This window comes from Neopsephotus bourkii, unplaced genomic scaffold, assembly GCF_033783945.1.
Source record: "Neopsephotus bourkii isolate Nb327-2 ecotype Australia unplaced genomic scaffold, CSIRO-AGI_Nbou_v1 NB_904, whole genome shotgun sequence".
Classification (NCBI taxonomy): domain Eukaryota; kingdom Metazoa; phylum Chordata; class Aves; order Psittaciformes; family Psittacidae; genus Neopsephotus; species Neopsephotus bourkii.
In genome coordinates, this window is record NW_026901398.1 from 142,626 (window position 1) to 163,252 (window position 20,627).

General features: G+C 55.7%; 1 protein-coding gene across 1 annotated transcript; it reads left to right on the plus strand.

Annotated features, from left to right (window-relative positions):
• The first annotated feature begins 485 nt into the window (after window positions 1–485).
• Window positions 486–19,617, plus strand: SETDB1 (SET domain bifurcated histone lysine methyltransferase 1). Its single transcript, XM_061357493.1, has 21 exons — window positions 486–705; window positions 1,665–1,837; window positions 2,901–2,944; window positions 3,073–3,172; window positions 4,131–4,298; window positions 4,495–4,696; window positions 5,595–5,668; window positions 5,969–6,159; window positions 6,984–7,113; window positions 7,475–7,613; window positions 10,001–10,159; window positions 11,319–11,921; window positions 12,126–12,242; window positions 12,796–12,965; window positions 14,914–15,545; window positions 16,227–16,255; window positions 16,457–16,589; window positions 17,401–17,599; window positions 18,072–18,280; window positions 18,901–18,989; window positions 19,406–19,617. Exons 1-21 carry the CDS (start codon window positions 494–496, stop codon window positions 19,521–19,523), a joined length of 3,891 nt encoding a protein of 1,296 aa, XP_061213477.1. The 5' UTR covers window positions 486–493; the 3' UTR covers window positions 19,524–19,617.
• Window positions 19,618–20,627: the final 1,010 nt, after the last annotated feature.

The window sequence follows — 20,627 nt, forward strand, 5'->3', positions numbered from 1 at the left end:
TTGGGGATGAAGGGAGCTGTGGGGGGGTCCAAAGGGAGCTGTGGGGCAGGGGAATGGGGGTGAAGAGGGCTTGTAGGGGGCAGGGGGAGTTTTGGGGATGAGGGGAGCTGTGGGGGGCTAAGGGGGTCAAAGGGAGCTGTGGGGATGCAGGGAGCTGTGGGGCAGGGGAATGGGGGCTGGAAAGGGGCTTATGTGGGGAGAAGAGGGGCTTGTAGGGGCCAGGGGGAGCTGTGGGGCAGGAGAGAGGGGGCAAAGGGGGCTGTGGGGCAGGGGAATGGGGGTGAGGCTTTTGGGGGGGTGCTTGGGGTGGGAAGGGAGCGTGAGGAGCAAGCACCATAGGGTGGGAGAGGATGAGGGTGGTAGGAGCAGTGGGGGGGAGGCTTTGGGGCCGTGGGGAGGAGAGGAGCAGGGTTTGGGGTGCAGCAGAGACCAGGGGTGAGGGGGGAAGCACAAAGCAGTTGGGGTTCAGCGGCCTTTCCCCGATGCAGCGGGAATGGATTCCCAGGAGATGAAGGAGCTGCAGCAGGAAGTGATGGAGGAGCTGGGAATCTCCATGGAGGAGCTCCAGGAGCTCATCGACCACGAGCTGGAGCAGTACGAGTGCGTGAGGCAGAGGAAGCAGCAGCTGGAGGAGCTGCAGAAGTGCGTCAAGCAGAAGGAGGAGGAGGTGGCTTGCGTGGACAAGCTCTTTGATGATGCTACCAGGTGGGTATGGACACTGGGATACCCCGGGGCATGAGGATCCCAGTATCCCAGTATGTTAGAGATTGGAAGGGACCTCAAAAGCTCATCCAGTCCAATCCCCCTGCCGGAGCAGGAACACCCAGATAAGGTTACACAGGAACGTGTCCAGGCGGGTTTTGAATGTCTCCAGAGAAGGAGACCCCACAGCCTCCCTGGGCAGCCTGGTCCAGTGTTCTGTCACCCTCACTGAGAAGAAGTTTCTTCTCAAGGTTAAGTGGAACCTCTTGTGTTCCAGTTTGTACCCATTGCCCCTTGTCCTTTCATTGTTTGCCACTGAGAAGAGCCTGGCTCCATCCTCGGGACACTCCCCCTTTATATATTTATATACACTAATAAGGTCACCCCTCAGTCTCCTCTTCTCCAAACTATAGAGACCCAGCTCCCTCAGTCTTTCCTCATAAGGGAGATGCTCCACTCCCTTCATCATCTCAGTTGCCCTGCGCTGGACTCTCTCCAGCAGGTCCCTGTCCTTCTTAAACTGAGGGGCCCAGAACTGGACACAATATTCCAGATGGGGTCTCACCAGGGCAGAGTAGAGGGGAAGGAGGACCTCTCTCGACCTACTAACCACCCCCCTTCTAATACAACCCAGGATGCCATTGGCCTTCTTGGCCACAAGGGCACAGTGTCGGCTCATGGTCACCCTGTCGTCCACCAGGACCCCCAGGTCCCTCTCCCCTACACTGCTCTCTAAGAGGTCGTTCCCCAGCCTATACTGGAACCTGGGGTTGTTCCTGCCCAGATGCAGGACTCTACACTTCCCCTTGTTATATTCCATCAAGTTATTCCCTGCCCAACTCCAGCCTGTCCAGGTCTCACTGGATGGCAGCACAGCCTTCTGGTGTCAGCCACCCCTCCCAGCTTAGTGTCATCAGCAAACTTATTATGGGATGTGCTCCCCTTGTCTTTCCTCTCCCCAGAGCCATTAACAAGTGCGAGAGCCTGGTGAAGGACCTGTATTCCAAACTGGGCCTCCAGTACCGGGAGAGCAGCTCCGAGGATGAGGATTCGGCTGCCAAAGCCATGGAAGTGATTGAGATCCCGGATGAGGATGATGATGACGTCATGAGCATTGATCCAGGCTGGAAGCACAGTTCAGTATCCCATTGCACTGGAGGGTACCAAGGGGAGGGATGTCCGGGAGGATGAGAGGGATCAGGATAAGGATAACCTTGTGCTGGCCATAGCCACACAGGTCCCTAAATGAGAGTGGAAACACCATTACAGCTGGTGTCACCTGCCCACAACTACTCCAGAGCTCCTGGATTCCAACACTGGGGCTCTTCCCTTTTCCCACCTCCCCGTTGTCCCCATCAGTGCTCCCCTGTGGGGAAGGGGAAAGGGACCTGGGGGTGCAGGAGGATGACCATGTGCAATGTGCCCTTGTGGCCAAAAGGCCAATGGCATCCTAGGGTGCATTAGAAAGGGGGTGGTTAGTAGGGCAAGAGAGGTTCTCCTGCCCCTCTACTCTGCCTTGGTGAGGCCGCATCTGGAATATTGCATCCAGTTCTGGGCCCCTCAGTTCAAGAAGGACAGGGAACTGCTTGAAAGGGTCCAGTGCAGAGCCACAAAGATGATGAAGGGAGTGGAGCATCTCCCCTATGAGGAGAGGCTGAGGGAGCTGGGGCTCTTCAGCTTGGAGAAGAGGAGACTGAGGGGTGACCTCATCAGTGGTTACAACTATGTAAAGGGTGGGTGTCAGGATGATGGAGCTAGGGTTTCTTCACTGATGCTCAGTGCTAGGACAAGGGGCAATGGGTGTAAACTGGAGCAGAGGAGGTTCCATGTGAGCATCAGGCAGAACTTCTTTACTGTGGGAGTGCCAGAGCACTGGAACAGGTTGCCCAGGGGCGTTGTGCAGTCTCCTGTGTTGGAGATACTCAAGGCCTGCATGGACAAGCTCCTGTGGGATGTACTCTGGGTTACCCTGCTCTTGCAGGGGGGTTGGACCAGATGATCTGAGGTCCCTTCCAACCCTTGGGATCCTGTGAAGGAGGTTGTGCATCTGGAAGGGGTGGCTTAGGAAAAGCCTCTCTTGGGTAGGGGAAGAGAACCTTTTGTGGGGATGATTTCCTCTGTTCCCTCTTCTTTCCCTGACTTAACCAGGATGGGTTTCCCCTCCCTGGGATGTTTTAAACCCCTTTTGTTCTCTTCAGACACAGGCACTGGTAGCTCCAGAATCACAAAGGATCAGACTCTGGTGAGTTGGAACAAACGGGGCTCCGGGGTCCTCTTGAGTGGGGTTTTGCTGCAGCTCTTGGGCCGGTGTTGTATTCAGAGCAAAGGAAAGAAAAGGTTCTTGTTTTATCCCTCTTTCCTTCCCTCGAGCTGCAGGAAGCCATGGCTGCGATCAGGAAGTCTGCCCAGGATGTTCAGAAGTTCATGGATGCTGTGAGCAAGAAAACAAGTGCCCAGGATGCAAATAAAGGTCAGTGTGGGAGGGCCAGGCATGGGCTGGCCCTGACCTGCACCTTACACCTCTTGATTTGCTTGCTGACAAAGGAAAGAGCTGCTCGTTCCCTGTGGGAAGGACCCATTAGGAGCTGTTGATTCCAGCTCCCTCTTGGCCTTTAAGCTCTTTCCCAAAGCCAATCCAAGTGGTGTGATTGGGAAAAGCTTTTTAATGATAGAATCATAGAATAGTTCGGGTTGGAAAGGACCTTGAGATCATCCAGTTCCAACCCCTGCCATGGGCAGGGACACCTTGCTCTAAACCATATCACCCAAGGCCTCGTCCAACCTGGCCTTGAACACTGCCAGGGATGGAGCATTCACAACCTCCCTGGGCACCCATTCCAGTGCCTCAGCACCCTCACAGGAAAGAATTTCCTCCTTAGATCCAATCTAAACTTCCCCTGTTTCAGTTTTAACCCATTGCCCCTTGTCCTGTCACTGCAGTCCCTAATGAAGAGTCCATCCCCAGCATCCCTATAGGCCCCCTTCAGACACTGGAAGCTGCTCTGAGCTCTCCCCGCAGCTTCTCTTCTCCAGGCTGAACAGCCCCAACTTTCTCAGCCTATCTCCCACCTAGGGAGCTGCTCCAGCCCCTGCTCATCCTCGTGGCCTCCTCTGGACTTGTTCCAACAGATCCATGGCCTTTTGATGTTGAGGACCCCAGAACTGCACACAATGCTCCAAGTGAGGTCTCACCAGAGCAGAATAAAGGGGCAGGATCACCTCCTCCGACCTGCTGGCCACACTCCTTTTGATGCTTAAACCCCCCCTTGCTGATGACTCCAACCAGGAACACTGAGGCACTTGGGGGTGTCTGAGGTGCAGGAGAGCCAGAATGCCTCCTGCCTCAGCCCGGGCCATGCTCTTCCAACCTAACAGAGGGAATCTTCAGGCAGTTTCTAATGGATCCCTTGTTGCTGTTCTTTGGGTAGATGCACAAAGCCTTCAGGAAAGTCCTGGCTCTGGCCAACCCTCTGGCTCCACAGCGTCTGGGGGGGATCTCAGCCATGATGAGGATCTCAACGTTGGCATGAGGATCCTGGGCAAGAAGAGAACCAAAACGTGGCACAAGGGCACTCTGATTGCCATCCAGAGAGTGGGTACGTCCCCTGTGTGGGGCTGGGGCTGGCCTTGGGGCTTGCACCCCACTTTGGAGTTGGGAAAGCCACTCTTACACCTCCCAGCTTTGTTCCTGAAAGGCTTTGGGAGGAACTCCCTTGGCTGGGAATGGGCTATGGAATGGGACTTGGCTGGAATCACTTGGCTCTTATCTTAGCATGGTGAAATGTCTTGCAGGTGCTGGCAAGAAGTACAAAGTGAAGTTTGATAACAAAGGGAAGAGTTTGCTCTCTGGCAATCACATTGCTTACGACTATCACCCTCTGCCTGAGAAGCACTACGTTGGCAGCAGGGTTGTGGCCAAATACAAAGATGGGAACCAGGTCTGGCTCTATGCTGGTATTGTGGCCGAGACCCCAAACGTGAAGAACAAGGACAGGTATTAATTCCCTCCACTGTCATGTTCCCCCCCCTCCTTCTTCTGTTTCCATTTGATTAGGGGGCAAATAAGGTCTGTTTGTTACTGTTGGAGCTAAATTCCTCCCTGCCCTTTAGGAGGATGTAGTTCTGAGTGTGGCTTCTTCAGCTTTTCTTATCTCAGAGCTCTGGGTGGAGCTTCTCTTCTATTATTCATTGCCCTGAGTCATGAATCAGATCTGGTAACTCATCCACGTTATCACACAAACAGGAGCCTGCATCCCTTAAGGCAGAAAACCCAGGGTTGGGAAACATGAGCCCTGGAAGCATTTAGTTGCCAAAGCACTTGAGGAGAAGCAAGAGCAGCTCTAAAGGAGGCTTTAGTTGTGTGTAAATATGGGGCAGGGCTTCTTCATGGTGTGGTTTAGACTCATGGGCTTCCTGAGAAGATCCTAAAGGAAATAACTGCCCTGTTTCAGCTGTGGATCTGCCAGAAATGCCTCCTTGTGTCAAGTTCTCTCTGATACATATTTAATCACTGCAAATGGAGTGCATTTAGTACTCAGGTTGCAGATTTACTCCTCCTGGCTGCAGTGCTGCTCTCCTGTAACACAACCTTCACGCAGCTCCGTATCCTGTGGTTACTGTTTGAGGCACCAGCACTGAGTGGGTGCCATACCCAGCCTTTGGGGGGGGTCCTCTCCAAGCTCCTGGCCCCTGCAGGCACTGGGGACTCTCTTGTGCTCATCTCCTGGCTGCAGGTGGAGCCCTGGAGGTGCCCCCAGCTCCTTCCTTGTCACCATCCTCATTCTCTGCTGCTGCTTTGTCCCAAAGGCTCCAGAAATACCTTTTCTTCCATTATAACTGTGCTTTATTCAGCTGCATGTTTAATTCCAGCTTCCAATGCCACTCTTTTCCAGGTTCCTGATCTTCTTTGATGATGGTTATGCTTCATATGTCAAGGAGTGGGAGCTGTACCCAGTCTGCAGACCCTGTGAGTGAGCTCTGCCCCTTCTGTATCCTAACACTGGAATTGCATGGAAAGTCTTTGGCTGTATGAAGGAGGTGGGGTTCTAAACATGTTTGTGTCTGAAGCTGGAGGAGACTGGTTTCTTCCTGGCAGAGTGGTTGTGCTGACCCCTTGCATTACCACGGCTGGATTCCTGCCACCAGAGATCCCCCACTTGAATGTTCTTATGTAAAACTCCATCTGGGATCTTGATAACGTTTCTCTTTGTGAGAGTTTTCCACCCCTGACCATCCCTTTCCCCCCCACCCATCCCTCTGTGAACAGTGAAAAAGACCTGGGAAGACATTGAGGATGTTTCCTCTCGGGATTTCATCGAGGAGTACATCACAGCCTACCCCAACCGCCCCATGGTGCTGCTGAAGAGCGGGCAGCTCATCAAAACAGAATGGGAAGGGACCTGGTGGAAGTCCCGAGTGGAAGAAGTGGATAGCAGCCTGGTCAGGATCCTTTTCCTGGTAAGGCAATCCCCTTTCTCCCATGAGAAGGGGAAGATGAGCTTAGATTTGAGGCTGGTGGAGATGTCTCATTGAATCCAGTTTCCTACAAGGGCCTGAAGCAAGCACGTGCTTTGCTTAGTAGATAGACCACCAAGTTCTGCCTTCCAAGTGGTTCTGTCTTCGTAGTAGTTCTACCAAGTGAAGGTCAGGCTCTTTCCTTTGCACTCAGAAGCCTTTTAAAGCATTTTGAAATTGAAACTGTAAAGCAGTAGATGAATACGAAACCAAATCCATCATCTGCAGGTGTGCAGCCACCTCCCCATGGCTTCTGTCCTCGTCCAAGTGCTGGTTTGAGAAGCGGGATTGAAACTGAGCAGGGGTTGGGAGCTGCTGCTTGCTCACTTGCTACAAATCCCACAAATGCCCTGTCTGGGCCCAATTGGCTCCCTTCCTGTCCAGCCAGTGCAAGGCCACCAGGCTGGGGGGGCTTTGTGTAACCTCCCTGCCCTGGAGGATGCTTGTGCAGAGGAACTGGCTTGTCTTCCAAGGGGATCTGCCTTCTCCAACCACGTCCCAGTGATCAGTTGTTGGTTAATGATAGAACAAGGTTTGGGGTCTTGGCATTGGGCATCTTCTAGGTTGGGTTTGTATTCAGGGTTCCCCCAGATATGCTGAGTTACTGCCCTTGTCCTCCCTTGGCTGCATGGTCTTTCAGAAGCCTTCAGGTCAATGCTTTGCCTCCTTTCCATTGGATTGTGCTCCTGGCTGTCTCCCAGGCCTGGCTTATCCCTTTGGAAGCTCTTGCCATGGGTGCTGTGAGTGTTGCCTTCTCCTTGCTGCAGGATGACAAGCGCTGCGAGTGGATTTACCGGGGCTCCACACGCCTCGAGCCCATGTTCAGCATGAAAGCCTCCACAGCCTCCACCCAGGAAAAGAAGCTAAGTGGACAAGCAAGAACTCGTCCCAATGTTGGTAGGTGGCATCTTTTCCTTTCATTTGGGGCCTGGAATTTGGATCAGTGCCTTGGGTTGGACGGGTGGGAGCTGGTTCTGGTTGGGTGGAGTTGGGTTTAGTGGAACTCCTGGTGAACCAAGATTTCCAATGGGCTTTTGCTCCTGCCATAAAGATGCCACAGAACCAAGCTGCACTTGTGTGGAGTGGCCAGCATCTGTGTGAGGTGACTGGCTGTGACTCCACACTCACCTGTGACCTGGTGTTAACCACAGTTGTCTCTCTTCTGGTTGCCTTTGGGGACTTAAGCAGTATCTTGTGGCTTTGGTTGATGGTGGAGACTTCTCCTGTTGAGATTCCCCTTTCCCCCCCTCCCCACTAGGTGCTGTGAGGAGCAAAGGACCCGTGGTACAATACACACAGGATCTAACAGGAGCTGGTACCCAGTACAAGCCTTTAGAGCAGATGCAGGCAGCCTCACAGGCTCCACGCTCTGCTTCTCCACAGCCTGCAGAGATGGAGTAAGTACTGGAGTCACTTCTCTGCTTCCATCACTACCTCCTTTCACCTCCAGTGCTCAGCTCCTTCAGGCACCCCCCTCTCTGCATAGGGGACTCCTCAGGTGCATGTTTTCTCCATGACTAACTTATTTCCTGGTTGCACAAATTGCTTTTAGTCATGTTTCTGGGGGAAACTCTAGATAAAGGCAGCTGGATGAGTAACAGGGGGCGGGAGAGCTGAGAGCCAAGCACCAGCTTCTTCCTCAAGGCTAAAGCTTCACCCTTGATGTATTTCCAACTTAGAGAGCTTGCTCCTTCTCCTCTCAAAGTCTGAATTGCTCCCTCGTGTCATGATCCAGGCCCTGGCCCCCGGCTGCTTTGTTTTCCTCCACTTGGACTGAGCTGCTCACAGACCTCGATGGCTTACGAGGCACTGGGAACTCGGGATCAGTGCTTGGTCATGGACCAAACCTGATTGAGCTGAGCCACAGCCAACTCACACCCGTGCCTTCTGCTGCCAGGGACCCAGGCAGGATGCTCCTGGAGGTGCAGGCTAGTGCTGGAGGAGGCCTGGATGAAGGAGGAGCTCAACCTGGTGATGAAGGGAACGTGCTGGAGACCACCAGGGTACCTGGGCACGTGCCCTGGGACTTTCATGGGAAGGCAGATGCTGCCCCAGTTCATTTTTGTCACCACTGTGGATTCCCCATCCGAATTTACGGACGCCTCGCCCCCTGCCAGCATGTCTTCTGCTGTGACTGTGCCCTGCTGCTCGGGCAGAAGGGACAGAAGACATGTCCCAGCTGTAAGGAAGCTGTGCAGGAAGTGAACCTTTACTCACTGGATGCTCTCCAGGTGTAGCAGCATCTAAGAAACCCCCCTGCCTGCAGCCTCCAGCCTCAGGAGGGAGTTCCTCTCCATGTACCAGTGCAATAGGACCCATTCTGCCCCTTGAACTTGGAAATGCTCCTCCAAGCCATTCGGACCAGGACTTGAAGCTGTAGCAGCCTTGTTCCTCCTCTCTTGCTATAGCAGAAGGGGTCAGCTCCAGCAGGAGGGATGCAGCAGTGGCTCCTCACAGCAGTCCTGGGAGCAGAGGAAGAGCTGGGCTGTGGCCCTAACCCCAGGACACCTCAAGCTGCAGAGGGTGTAGGAAGGATGTGCAACAACACGGAATGAAGATGATCCAGTTGAATCGGCCACCCTCGAGGCTGCTGAATCTCCTCTTCCATTTAACATTTCCATGGAAGCTTTGGGGTGTTTTTTGTCTCCCCACAAAGGCTTTGACTTGAGGATCTTGTTTTCAGATCTACTACAAGACACACATTACAGCTGGTTCCCTGCCCTGCAGTTAAACTGAACTGCTTAAAGACACCAGTGACTGGAGGCAGCAGTATCCATGTCCCAGCTGTCCCAGAGGAAACTGATGGGTTAAATCACATTGGATTTAGCTTATTAAAACTGAGAGGATGTGCTTTACACTCTGGTGTTGGTTTTGCTCTGAGGAAGGGCTGGTTCTAGTCCCTCTCTAGGCTCACTTTCAAGTTCTAAGGTGCCAGGGAGCTGCCACTTTGAAGTCCATCAGTGGAGCCTCTTTTCTCTTGCTCTTGACTTCTCTTGTGTGTGCTGACACTTGGCTTTGAAGGCAGATGTTTGCAGAAATGGCCACCCCCTTCTGCTCTCGCTGTCCCCACCCTTTGCACCCTGATAACATAACTGCATTCTTCCACTTGTGGCAGTGGCTGGTTTGGGCTGGTTTTCTGGTTGATGGGTGTAAGTGGATTGGATCTGCTGTTGTTTCTTAGGGTGGGAGTATTGTGTCCTTCAAGTGTCTCCCACCTCCCTGGTGTTGTGCATCCCTGTTTGGGAGCCCCTTTTGTCAGCAGTGTTATTCTGTTCCCTCACACAATCTTATCTTGTTACTTGGTACAGACAAAAGAGTCCTCTGTGCTCCTGTTCCTCCCACTGCTCAGCACTGCCCAAGCTCTGTAAGCTCTTGTTTCTGCTGGTGCAGGGGTTTCTTCATGGACTGGTTTGGCCAGCTTCTTCAAACTGAAGGCCTTGGGCAGCCTGGTTGCACTCCTTTCACCCTCATGCCTTGCTTCCAAATACTTCTCAATGCATGCTAACATTTGCTTGGGGTTGTAGGACAAAGAGGTAGGAACGGACTGATTTTTACACTCCTTAGGAAAAAACCTGCTTGTTTTCTCATGGCTGCATGGGAATCTTGCATATCACTCATAGAATCCATCAGGCTGCAAAAGACTTTCATTAAGTCCAACCATTCCCCACCACTAACCCCTGTCACAAAGGGCTCCATGTACACAGTTTGGGAACACTTCCAGGGCTGGTGACTCCAGCATTCCCTGGGCAGCCTGTTCCAATCCCTGACCCCTTCCCTCCTGCAGGTACTCTGACAGTCAGCTGGCCCAGGCAAGGAAGCAAGTGGCCAAGAAGAGCACTTCCTTCCGTCCCAGCTCTGTGAGCTCTGGGCAGTCCTCCCCTTCTCCCCCTATCCTCAGTGATGCACCTCTGGCGGGCAGGACCAATGCAGCCCAGCAGCATCGGTAAGTGCAGCTTCTTCCCTGCAGCCTTGGGATGCTGAGGCAGCTTTGGGGCTTGTTGGGTTTGTTTCCCTATGGACTGAGCTCTTCATTTGCAGCTTATCTCATCCTGAGCCATTTGTCTTCTGCTTTGTGTCACCTCCCAGAAAACTGTTATATTTGAGCTTGGGGGGGTCTCTTATCAGTTCTGAGCAGCATTTACTCCAGTGGGATTCTGGCCAAAGCCTCTGCCAATGCTTATTGTTAGAGGACTCCTGTTTCTACAAGCTTTCTACGCACCGAGGAAAGCTGCTGTTAATGACAATCTCCAGGTGGCTTTGTGGCAATCAGAAGCACAGAAGCCGTTGCTCCATGGTCAGAGACCACAACCAGCTTGGGCTTGGTTTTGCTTCCCTTCTGGGGGGGGTGGTTGTGTTCTTTGCTGCTGGTAACGCTCCCTTTGGGGCCTGCCCAGCCTCACTCCCTGGGAATGCTGGTGTTTGTGTCTAATTCAACTGGGCAGCAAAACCAATGAGTGTCCTTGTGCGTAAGCACAAAAAGAGCATCCATCAAAGCAGCTGCTTTGATAGGAATGAAGTGCCTAAAATCCCTTTGCTCTTTGAAGCTCTGAGGTGCTGGCACAGGTTGCCAAGAGAAGTGGTGAATGCTCCAGCCCTGGCAGTGTTCAAGGCCAGGTTGGACAGAGCCTTGGGGGACATGGTCTAGTGGAAGGTGGCCTTGCTCATGGCAAGGGGTTGGAACTGGATGACCTTAAGGTCCTTTCTAACCCAAACCATTCTATGATATAGGGATGCTGGGGATGGACTCTTCATTAGGGACTGTAGTGGCAGGACAAGGGGTAATGGGTTCAAACTGAAACAGGGGAAGTTTAGATTGGATCTAAGGAGGAAATTCTTTCCTGTGAGGGTGCTGAGGCACTGGAATGGGTGCCCAGGGAGGTTGTGAATGCTCCATCCCTGGCAGTGTTCAAGGCCAGGTTGGATGAAGCCTTGGGTAATATGGTTTAGAGCGAGGTGTCCCTGCCCATGGCAGGGGGTTGGAACTGGATGATCTTAAGGTCCTTTCCAACCCCAACTATTCTATGATTGTGGGGTCCCTTCCACCCCAACCCATTCTCTCAATTCCCTCCCTGCTTCCTGACCTCTCCCTTTCCCTCTACCATCCTCCCCAGCAGCCAAACCGGCAGCAGCACCCACCAGCCCTTCCACGGCATGATGGACCGCGTCCCCAACGAACCCTCCTACCGAGCCCCACTGGAGAAGCTCTTCTACCTGCCCCACGTGTGCAGCTACACCTGCCTGTCGCGCGTGCGGCCGCTGCGCAGCGACCAGTACCGCAGCCGCAACCCGCTGCTCATCCCCTTGCTCTACGACTTCCGGCGCATGACGGCGCGGCGCCGCCTCAACCGCAAGGTGGGCTTCCACGTGCTCTACAAGACCCCGTGCGGGCTCTGCCTCCGCAGCATGCAGGAGATCGAGCGGTACCTCTTCGAGACCGACTGCGACTTCCTCTTCCTGGAGATGTTCTGCCTGGATCCCTACGTGCTGGTGGATCGCAAGTTCCAGCCCTACAAACCCTACTACTACATCGCGGACATCACCAAGGGCAGGGAGGACGTGCCGCTGTCCTGCGTCAATGAGATCGATAACACCCCCCCTCCTCAGGTGGCCTACAGCAAGGAGCGCATCCCGGGCAAAGGGGTTTACATCAACACCAGTTGGGAGTTCCTCGTGGGCTGTGACTGTAAAGACGGCTGCAGGGACAAGTAGGTGACCCCAATGGTGTCCCTGGGGGTGACAGCACAAGGTGGAGCTGCTCTGCCTTTGTTTTAGCTGTGCTTGGGTGTAGATTTGACCCCCAGATCAAGCCCATCTCTGCATTCAGAAAGAGGGGATTTCTTCTTTCTGTAAAACCGGTGTCTAAAACTTCACTTCTGCAGGATTGGGTGGGTTTTTCTGTGTCTTTCTAGGTCAAAATGTGCCTGTCACCAGCTGACTGTCCAAGCGACTGGCTGCACCCCAGGAGGACAGGTCAACCCCAACTCTGGATACCAGCACAAAAGGCTGGAAGAATGTCTCCCTACGGGGTAAGCAAAGCCACATCTTCATCCCTCACAAACACCAGCGCCAGAAACTTGGTCTCTTGATGCTACCAAAGAGGGGTATTGCTCAGATGGGAGAAGAGAAGGCTCTGGGGGGCACCTTAGAGCAGCTCCCAGTGCCTAAGGGGGCTACAAGAAACCAGGAGAGGGGTTTTGGACAAGGGATGTAGGGATAGGACAAGGGGAATGGCTTGAACCTGCCAGAGGGGAGACTGAGATGAGTCATTGGGAAGAGCTTCTTGGATGGGGCTTGGAGCAAGCTGCTCTAGTGGAAGGTGTCCCTGCCCTGGATGAGCTTTAAGGTCCCTTCCAAACCATTCTGTGACTGTAGTTGCTCAGGGAGGTGGTGCAAACCTGCCTCTCTCCTTGATCCCTGTTACCATGTGGCCCAGGATCTCTGCTCATGGTGGCAGCACCTCACAACAACGCTTCCCCTGCTCTGTTGAGCTCTCAGTCACTGCTGCAGGTCCCTTGGTGCCACACCAGCTCTTGGGAGGTTCTTTACTAAGGAGGATGTCTCTGTTCTCCTCTCTTTCAGAGTCTACGAGTGCAACAAGAGGTGCAAGTGCAACGTTAACATGTGCACCAACCGCTTGGTCCAGCACGGCCTCCAGGTCCGGCTGCAGTTATTCAAGACCCAGAACAAAGGCTGGGGCATTCGCTGCCTCGATGATATTGCTAAAGGCTCCTTTGTCTGCATCTATGCAGGTAGGACCTCACCCCGTGGGCCGAGCAGGTAGAAGCCTCTTAGCTTTGAAATGGGTGCTCTGAATGAAAAGCCTTTGTTGAGGCAGCCCTGCCTGGCAGTCACATGTATCCTGATAGGAATCTGCTCGGTTTCAGTTAAGGAGTGGGGGGAATAAGTGTTTGAAAAGATCTGGTTGTGTCAGGCCTGAGATCTGGGCTTTGTTTATCACAAAATAGGACGTGGAGCTGCTGGAGCGAGGCCAGAGGAGGCCACGGAGCTGCTGGGAGGGCTGGAGCAGCTCTGCTCTGGAGCCAGGCTGAGAGAGCTGGGCTGGGGCAGCCTGGAGAAGAGAAGGCTCCTGAAGGGGAGAGCTCAGAGCAGCTCCAGTGCCTAAAGGGGCTGCAGGGAACCTGGAGAGGGGCTTGGGACAAGGGATGCAGGGACAGGGCAAGGGGAATGGCTTGAACCTGCCCGAGGGGAGACTGAGCTGAGCTCTGAGGCAGAAGCTCTTCCCTGTGAGGGTGCTGAGGCGCTGGCACAGGGTGCCCAGAGAAGCTGTGGCTGCCCCATCCCTGGCAGTGCTCAAGGCCAGGTTGGACACAGGGGCTTGGAGCATCCTGCTCCAGTGGAAGGGGTCCCTGCCTGTGGCTTTAGATGGGCTTTAAGGTCCCTTCCAACCAAAGCAGGCCCTGACTGCGTGACCCCAGCGCTGCTCATGCACGCTGTGAATCAACACAAACCTGTTTCCTGTTTACACCCCCTGGTTGCTGGGGCCATCAGCACAAACCAACCAAATGCAGAAGTTGTGCAGGGCGGTTGCATCAGCCCTGCAGGGAAAGCAGGAGCACTGCTGGGTTCTGGTGCTCTGCTCACCCTGAGCATCACCTCTGTGCTGTGCCATCACCTCCAGCCCTTCGGAGGCAAAGGTAGTGTCCCTGTTGGAAGCACTGGTGAGAGATGTCCGTGTTGGAAACCTGGATGGTAGCAAGGACCCTGGAGTGAGAAACCTGGATGTAGCCACAGGACAGGGTGTGATGGGTTCAAACTGACACAGGGGAAGTTCAGGTTAAATACAAGGAAGTTCTTTATTGTGAGGGTGGTGAGGCACTGGCACAGGTTGCCCAAAGTGGTGAATGCTCCATCCCTGGCAGTGTTCAAGGCCAGGTTGGACAGAGCCCTGGGGGACATGGTCTAGTGGAAGGTGGCCTTGCTCATGGCAAGGGGTTGGAACTGGATGATCTTAAGGTCCTTTCTAACCCAAGCCATTCTATGATATAGGGATGCTGGGGAGGGACTCTTCATTAGGGACTGTAGTGATAGGACAAGGGGTAATGGGTTAAAACTGAAACAGGGGAAGTTTAGATTGGATCTAAGGAGGAAATTCTTTCCTGTTAGGGTGCTGAGGCACTGGAATGGGTGCCCAGGGAGGTTGTGAGTGCTCCATCCCTGGCAGTGTTCAAGGCCAGGTTGGACGAGGCCTTGGGTAATATGGTTTAGAGCGAGGTGTCCCTGCCCATGGCAGGGGGGTTGGAACTTGATGACCTTAAGGTCCTTTCTAACCCAAACCATTCTATGATATAGGGATGCTGGGGAGGGACTCTTCATTAGGGACTGTAGTGACAGGACAAGGGGTAATGGGTTCAAACTGAAACAGGGGAAGTTTAGATTGGATCTAAGGAAGAAATTCTTTCCTGTTAGGGTGAACAGAGCCTTGGGTAACATGGTTCAGTGTGAGGCATCCCTGCCCATGGCAGGGGGTTGGAACTGGGTGCTCTTAAGCTCCTTTCCAACCTAACCCATTCTATGATTCTGTGAGCCACTTTAGAGCACCCAAGTGCTTCAGATTACCTCGAGGACCAGGGTCATACATAGCCCAGCTTTGGCCTGAGGTGGTGTCAGCCCTGTTTGCTCATTGGTGTGTGTTGGGTTAGGAGCCTCATCCCGTTTCGTTTTCCCTTCCCCTCGCAGGGAAGATCCTCACGGATGACTTTGCTGACAAAGAGGGGCTGGAGATGGGGGACGAGTACTTCGCCAACCTGGACCACATCGAGAGCGTGGAGAACTTCAAGGAGGGCTACGAGAGCGACGCCAAGTGCTCCTCGGACAGCAGCGGCGTGGACCTGAAGGACGACGAGGACGAGAACACGGGCACGGAGGAGCAGGAGGAGTCCAACGAGGACAGCTCCGATGACAACTTCTGCAAGGACGAGGACTTCAGCACCAGCTCGGTGTGGCGCAGCTACGCCACGCGCCGCCAGACCCGCGGCCAGAAGGAGAACGGGCTCTCGGAGACGGCCTCCAAGGACTCGGGGCTCACCCGGCAGCACCAGCACGATGAGGCCCCTGCCGCTGCCTCCTGCAAGCTCCCGGTGTCGGAGGAGACCTCCAAGAGCAAGGTGGTGTCGTGGCTGAGCTCCAACAGCATGGCTGAAGGCTTCCAGGACAGCGACAGCACCTCCTCCTTCAAGATGAGTGAAGGAGGGGAAACCAAGGCCAGCAAAGGGGAGATCCCAGGGGAGAAGGAGAAAACCTGCGCTGCTGGTGCTGCTGGTGCTGCCCCAGGGGATGTGGATCAGGAGCTGAAGGCATCAAAGAAAGAAGTAAGGGAGATGAGGAAACGGAGGGGCCTCAGCTGTGCTCTTGCTCAATGGCTTCTCCACCCATACAGCGTGCCTATGGTGCTCTTTGGTGTCTCCATGCTCTGCTTACTTGGCCTTTGCTTGCTATGGGGGGGTGGGAGGTGGCTGTCCCCTTCTTGGGGGTATTTGGGCACAAGAGGCATCAAAGAAAGAAGTAAGGGAGATGAGGAAACGGAGGGGCCTCAGTTGTGCTCTTGCTCAATGGCTTCTCCACCCATACAGCGTGCCTATGATGCTCTTTGGTGTCCCCATGCTCTGCTTACTTGGCCTTTGCTTGCTATGGGGGGGTGGGAGGTGGCTGTTCCCTTCCTGGGGGGTATTTGGGCACAAGAGGCTCCAAAGAAGCTGCTCAGCGTGCACTGAATGCCCCTCAGGCCCTCGGTGCTCCGTGGCCGTGCAGCCCTGCAAGAGGGTGCCAGGGATGGTGGGGACATGGGGGTGCTCTCTGTGCCCTCCCTGCTCTGTTGAGGACCCACCATATGGGACACAGAGGATGGGAGACCCATGGTCAGAGCTTGGCCCTGGGCAGCAGCCCCTTGGCCTGGGTGCCCCACTGAGCAGGGCTGGTGTTTGGGAGTGATTGCACTGAAGGGTGCTCCAAAAGGGAGAGGTTTTAACTGCGTGTCCTTCTCCCCCCTGCAGGAACCTGAGGACGTAGCCAAAATTCCCGGGTAAGGTTCCTTAACGTGGATTTTCCTGCTTTTCCTTGCCAACTGATGAATTGCTGCAGCTTTAGGGCTGCCCTTAACGCTGCTGGGGGAGCCAGAGCTTGAGCTGGGTGCAGTGGGACCGCTGTGGGCTTGTCCAGCTCTCGGTTCCCCCTGCTGCCATGGCTCTGCCTGGAGATCCAAGGGAACCCCCTCTCCCCCCAGGCTGGGTGACTTGGGCAGGATGTACGGGTACAACCCCAGCCCTCCCAAGCTCGAGGGGATCCGGAGGCCCACGAGCAGGACGGCGCTGCTGCAGAGCAAGAGGCTTTCCAGCACCCCCCAGCCCAGCACGGATGTAAGCATTGATGCTGGGGATGGGATGGGGTGGGATGGGGTGGGGTGGGATGGGATGGGGTGGGGTGGGATGGGTGGGGTGGGATGGGGTGGGATGGGATGGGATGGGATGGGGTGGGATGGGATGGGATGGGATGGGATGGGATGGGATGGGATGGGATGGGAATGCCAGACCTGGGCGGGAAGGGGTGGGCCTGGCTCTGCCCATCCCCAACCTGGTTCAGTGAAGGCCTTGAGCCTTCCTTGGGGTTTGTTCCTCTGCAGCTCCATTCCCAGCGCAGGGCTGGGATGGGATGGGATGGGATGGGATGGGGTGGGATGGGATGGGATGGGATGGGGTGGGATGGGATGGGATGGGATGGGATGGGGATGGGATGGGGATGGGATGGGGTGGGGTGGGATGGGGTGGGATGGGATGGGGTGGGATGGGATGAGATGGGATGGGATGGGATGGGATGGGAATGCCAGACCTGGGTGGGAAGGGGTGGGCCTGGCTCTGCCCCATCCCCAGCCTGCTTCAGTGAAGGCCTTGAGCCTTCCTTGGGGTTTGTTCCTCTGCAGCTCCATTCCCAGCGCAGGGCTCTGCTTTGTGGCTGTGATTTCCTAGGGGAGGGGAAGCTCATTTCCTCCTGCCCCTGGGGCCCTTCAGTGGTTCTGGGAGCCCCAGGCACAGGGGCCATGTGTTGTAAGGGGATGCAGCACCTCGGTTCCCACAGCGGGGATGCCACGGCGGGGGGTTCGCTTTGTGCTTCCTGTCCCTTCCTCCCCGGTGCTGGTGCTGGTGCTGGTGCTGATGCTCTCCTTGCCCCAAGGTGCCCTCGGGAGCCACGGGCCCCTATGGCCAGGACGTGCTGACCGTGTCGAGCAGCACTGAGAGCGAGGGGGAGAACGGCCCCACGGCAGCGGGGCAGGGCCAGGCCGCCACCAATGACAGTGATGACATCCAGACCATTTCCTCGGGCTCCGATGAGGAGGAGGGGGATGAGAAGAAGAACCCGTCCTCGGGGTCAGGTGAGGACAGGGGCAGGGGGGGGCACAAAGAACGGGTACAGTGAGGACACTGGGGGCAGAAGCCACCAGAATGGGCTCCTGGTGTGAGCTGTGAGTGGTGCGGCCTGCTCCATGTGCCAGTGAGCTTTGTGTCACCAGCCAAGGGCTGTGGCTTCCCCAGGGGTTGTGTGGGCCATAAAGCGCAGTCCCCAAGTGCTGGATGTTGCAGGGAGCTGAGGAAAACCAACTGTGAGGCTCATTGTGCAATGGGGAGAGCTGGGAGATGCCCTGGAGCCAAGGAATGGGTTGGGTCCTAAGGGATGCTAAAGCTCATCCAGTTCAACCACAGCCACCTTCCACTGGAGCAGGATGCTCCAAGCCCCTGTGTCCAACCTGGCCTTGAGCACTGCCAGGGATGGGGCATCTGAGTCCGTGCCTATGGGGCTCTTGTGGAGGATGCAGGGAACACGGTGGCGTCTCCTCCCTATGGCAGGGCCCATGAAGAGGCAGGTGGCTGTGAAGTCCACCCGGGGCTTTGCCCTCAAGTCAACCCATGGCATCGCCATCAAATCCACCCCCATGGCGGCCGACAAGGGCGAGAGCGCGCCGGTGCGCAGGACCACGCGGCAGTTCTACGATGGTGAGGAGTCCTGCTACATCATCGATGCCAAGCTGGAGGGGAACCTGGGCCGGTACCTCAACGTGAGTCACCTCGGGGGGCAATGGGCACATTGGGGTGGTCTGGGGCAGCTCCCATAGGAGCCAGGTTGGGAGCGTTGGGGCTGCTCAGCCTGGAGGAGAGAAGCTGTGGAGAGCTCAGAGCAGCTTCCAGTGTCTGAAGGGGGCTGCAAGGATGCTGGAGAGGGGCCTTCATCAGGGACTGGAGCGACCGGACAAGGGGTGATGGGTTCAGACTGGAACAGGAATTTAGGTTGGATATAGGGAAGTTCTGCATAAAGAGACACTGGAATGGGATGAATGGAGAAGCTGTGGCTGCCCCATCCCTGGCAGTGCTCAAGGCCAGGTTGGAGCATCCTGCTCCAGTGGAAGGGGTCCTTGCCCATGGCTTTAACTGAGCTTTAAGCTCCCTTCCACCCAGCCCATTAAAAAGTGGGGAAAGAGCCGGATGAGGAGGATGGATCCACCCCTGTGGCTGGAACCAGGCCCTGTGATGGCCAACTCAGACCTTCCTCAGCAGCATCACCTTTCCCTGTGCCTCCAGCCCGGCTGTGGGCAGGGAGGGAGTGGAGCCCATTCCATAGGGAACGCTGCTGCTTGTCCCAGCTCCAGCCCTGTGCTCACGGTGCCTCTGCTCCCTCCAGCATAGCTGCAGCCCCAACCTCTTCGTGCAGAACGTGTTTGTGGACACCCACGACCTCCGCTTCCCTTGGGTCGCCTTCTTCGCCAGCAAGTGAGTGGGGGGCACAGGGATGGGTGTCCCCTTGCCCCTGGCCCTGCTCTGTGTCCCCCCCAAGCCTGAGTGGGGAGAACCCCCCCACTTCCTATGCAGGTTCTGGGTTGGTTTGCAGTGGGTTTAGGCCTTTCCAAAGGGGGATTTAAGGCCCTGGTCCCCGCCACGTGGCTCCTGGGCCCCGGGAGCACGGAGTCTCCTTAGGGAAGCCCCATGGGAGTGATTCATCAGGGACCTTTGTCCCTGTGCTCCCGATGGAGCCCAAGGCAGCGGCGCCGCCTGCTTCACCCTTGGCCTGGGGGGGAGCTGGATTGGTCCAGCGAGGTCGGATGGGAGCACTGGGAGCACTGGGAGCTCCGGCTGCTCCTCCCCTCTGGACTGGCCTCTCCCCTTCAGCCGGGTCCTTCTCTCCCCAGGAGGATCCGTGCTGGCACGGAGCTCACCTGGGATTACAACTACGAAGTGGGCAGCGTGGAGGGCAAGGAGCTGCTGTGCTGCTGTGGGGCCATCGAGTGCCGTGGGCGCCTGCTCTGAGACCCCCCCGGGTTCCCCCCCTGCCATTCCCAAGCTGAGGAAGCGGCTTTGACTCTGCCATCACTTGAAAACCCAGCTTGAAGGGAGGAGATGGCCACAGACTGAGGGGGATGCAGCAGGGGATGTGGCAGGGGGGGGATGCCCAACCTGAGCCTCTGGGATGTGCTGCTGCCACTGGTTTTCCAATGGGAAACACAGGGGATTGAGCAGTGTCCATCCCTGCAGGGTTGGGGGTAGGGTGATGGGATGAGCCCAGTTCCAATGGACCAGTCCAGGGGTGAACCTCAAGCACTGGAGGTGCATGGGCTGCAGCTGGGGCCTGGTGCAGGATCCTTTCCATTGCCCCAGAGCAATGAACCCCGGGGTTTCTGTTACCAAAGCAATGCCCTGGACTTGAGACCAACCCAGTTTGGCCTCACCCCACTGCAGCTCCACTGAACCCATCCCCATGTGGGAGCCAGAGCCGCTGCCGCAGCCATAGATGATTCCAGAGCTCTGGAATTCTCTTTCTTTTTTTTTTCTGGAAGTTTATTAGTTGTGAACTTTTCGTATCTTTCAAGCTTTTTATTTCTTTCCTTTTTTTTAAAAAACAAGAACAACAAAACACGTTTTTTGGTCTGTGGTTGGGAATGGTCCTTTCCTTCCTCCCTCCGCGCTGGGACATCCCCAGAGCCCGGGATGGAGGCAGGAGACCCGGAGCCAAGCCCCCGGCTCCTTCTGGCATCCAAATAAATAGAAAACAGCAAAAAAAAAAAAAAGAAAAACACAAAAAGGAAGGAATTGGGCTGTGAATTTGTCCGGGTGGAGCCAGGGGGGACCCAAATCCCACTGCCAAAAGGAGGGGATCCAATGCCGGGAGCGCAAACCCCGCAGCTCCCTTCCCAAGTGTGCCCCTGGGCCACTGGATCCCCCCTGGGATTGCTCCACTCCTCCCTCCCACCCTGCCCCGGGCTCGGGGCTTCTCCCCCATGGTAGAGGCAGCCTCAAGGCTGGGATGGGGGGGAAAAAGGGGGAATAACGGGGCTGGAGCCCCGGCACCGCGGTGGTTTAAGGCAGCAGGTGAAAGGCAGGAAGGGCACCACCGGTGTGAGGTGGGGAAGCAGC